At 37.5% G+C, this 1,752-nt stretch overlaps 1 protein-coding gene across 1 annotated transcript in view; it reads right to left on the bottom strand.

Moving 5' to 3' along the window:
* The window catches only part of LOC106532239 (integrin alpha-5), a gene marked incomplete in the record, with an annotated part of 81,050 nt that overhangs the window by 38,192 nt on the left and 41,106 nt on the right, over positions 1–1,752 (bottom strand). Inside the window, 2 exon segments of the mRNA XM_014028263.1 lie at positions 433–641; positions 1,271–1,323. Coding sequence (XP_013883717.1) covers positions 433–641; positions 1,271–1,323 — 262 coding nt within the window.

The following is a 1,752-nucleotide window of genomic DNA, read 5'->3' as shown; positions in this document are numbered from 1 at the left end:
CCGAGGACCTATCCACGTCATCATTTACCCAGAATGCTTTGCATGTAAATAAAAGTCTGTGTAATGTATTTTTTAACTTTCAGTTTAAAAATAATAAAAACTAAACATCCGACAGTATTTTACAGTCTTTATTTTACAGTTAAAATATATGTTCATTAAATAAAGTCTAATGTTACAACTAATCGGGGATCCCTTTAATAACTTGTAGACATACAATAATTACATTTTAAAATGCCATTAAAAAGTGTCCAATGGTTTGTCACAACAAACAAACAAACAAACAGTATGTTCACACAGACAGGAACATTACTGTCTTCTTGCATTCAGAGGTGACACTAAATCAAGTACAAGTAGTTTCATGACAAACTTGTGTAAATGAGTTTGTTGTTATTCCCTCTCTTCTCCACACACAGCACAACCTGAACATGTTACCTTTGAATCCATCCTGGTCCAGATCTCCCAGCGGAGCCAGAGAGGTGCCGAATCGTCCGAAAGCCTGTGAGCCGAGGAGGTGGTCCTGGCTGGGCTCAAGCTGCAAAGGGCCCCTCTGCAGGTACACATACACCTTACCCAGCTCCTCCAGACGCCCGTCAGACCCACGACTAAGAAACATCGGAGCTCCCACAGCAACGTCATCCAAACTGTCCACAGCACCCGAGGCAGGAGACAAATAAACCCAAAGGAAGGAAAATGTGACAAAAAGAATAAAAACAGAAACATCTCTGATAAATTCTGATGGTTGTGTTGTGACGGCTGTAAGCTAACAAATCAAATTTGGTCTCAAAATCWGTCAAACTGATTGGGTTGTAGTCAGGATGACATTTAAATAAAACCAGCTTTAGACATACAGCAAGGATTATTTTCTGCAAGTTCCAATCATATTTGTTTCAYGAGAAAATTTTCTGTCAGACATTTAAGGATCTGTGAACAGTCAGTACATGTGTTGATGATCACTATCAGCTACCACCAATTCAACCTTTATCTCAAAATCKCCAAAACTGTCCAAGTTACAGACTATTTTCAAGTCATGTATTTGTATGGCGGTAATTAATAAAAGTTATTTAACCTCTAAAGCTCATTTTAATTGAAAGTGAACACAGAAATGTCTAACGTAAAGAACACACTTGTGTAAGGATTACAGAATTTAGATTTTTCTGACACACTGTGAATAAACTTGACTGTGCTGCAAATCTTTAAGACTTTCTTTGTCCTACAAACTGTCTCATAATTTTCTGCCACAATCTGTGTTGCTGTAACTCGCTCCACTTACCCATCGTTGTTGATGTCAGTGACCACCACTGAGTAGCCAAAGTAAGATCCCATCTGAAAAAAAAAAAAAAACAAGACCAAGTTAGCCTGTAGYCACAGCAGAGTGCACACATGCTTATATTTTCTTTTTATAAACTATTTGAAAACTCACCCACATAACCCAATATTGACTTTTTTCACTACAGTTCATGCATTACCATGTACAACCCTATCCTGACTAATATGAGAAGTTGTATACAACCCAAGGAGGTCCAATAGAACAGCTGGAGTGCGCAAAAACCAGGTGACCGTGTGATCGGCTGGAGAAGCTAACGGCTAACGCTAAATGGGCAAGACTCTAGATTTACCATTCCTGTACATGTTGACAACAGAGCAGAAAAAAGGACTGACAATGTAGAAATCATTAACATTAAAACTATTAATAATAACAATAATAATCCAATTATTATTAATATTTTACAGTTTATATAGTCTATCTAATGT

This window comes from Austrofundulus limnaeus, unplaced genomic scaffold (genome assembly GCF_001266775.1).
Source record: "Austrofundulus limnaeus strain Quisiro unplaced genomic scaffold, Austrofundulus_limnaeus-1.0 Scaffold737, whole genome shotgun sequence".
In the NCBI taxonomy this organism is placed as follows: domain Eukaryota; kingdom Metazoa; phylum Chordata; class Actinopteri; order Cyprinodontiformes; family Rivulidae; genus Austrofundulus; species Austrofundulus limnaeus.
The sequence above is the reverse complement of the archived record's forward strand: the minus strand, read 5'-3'. Positions and strand labels throughout refer to the sequence as shown.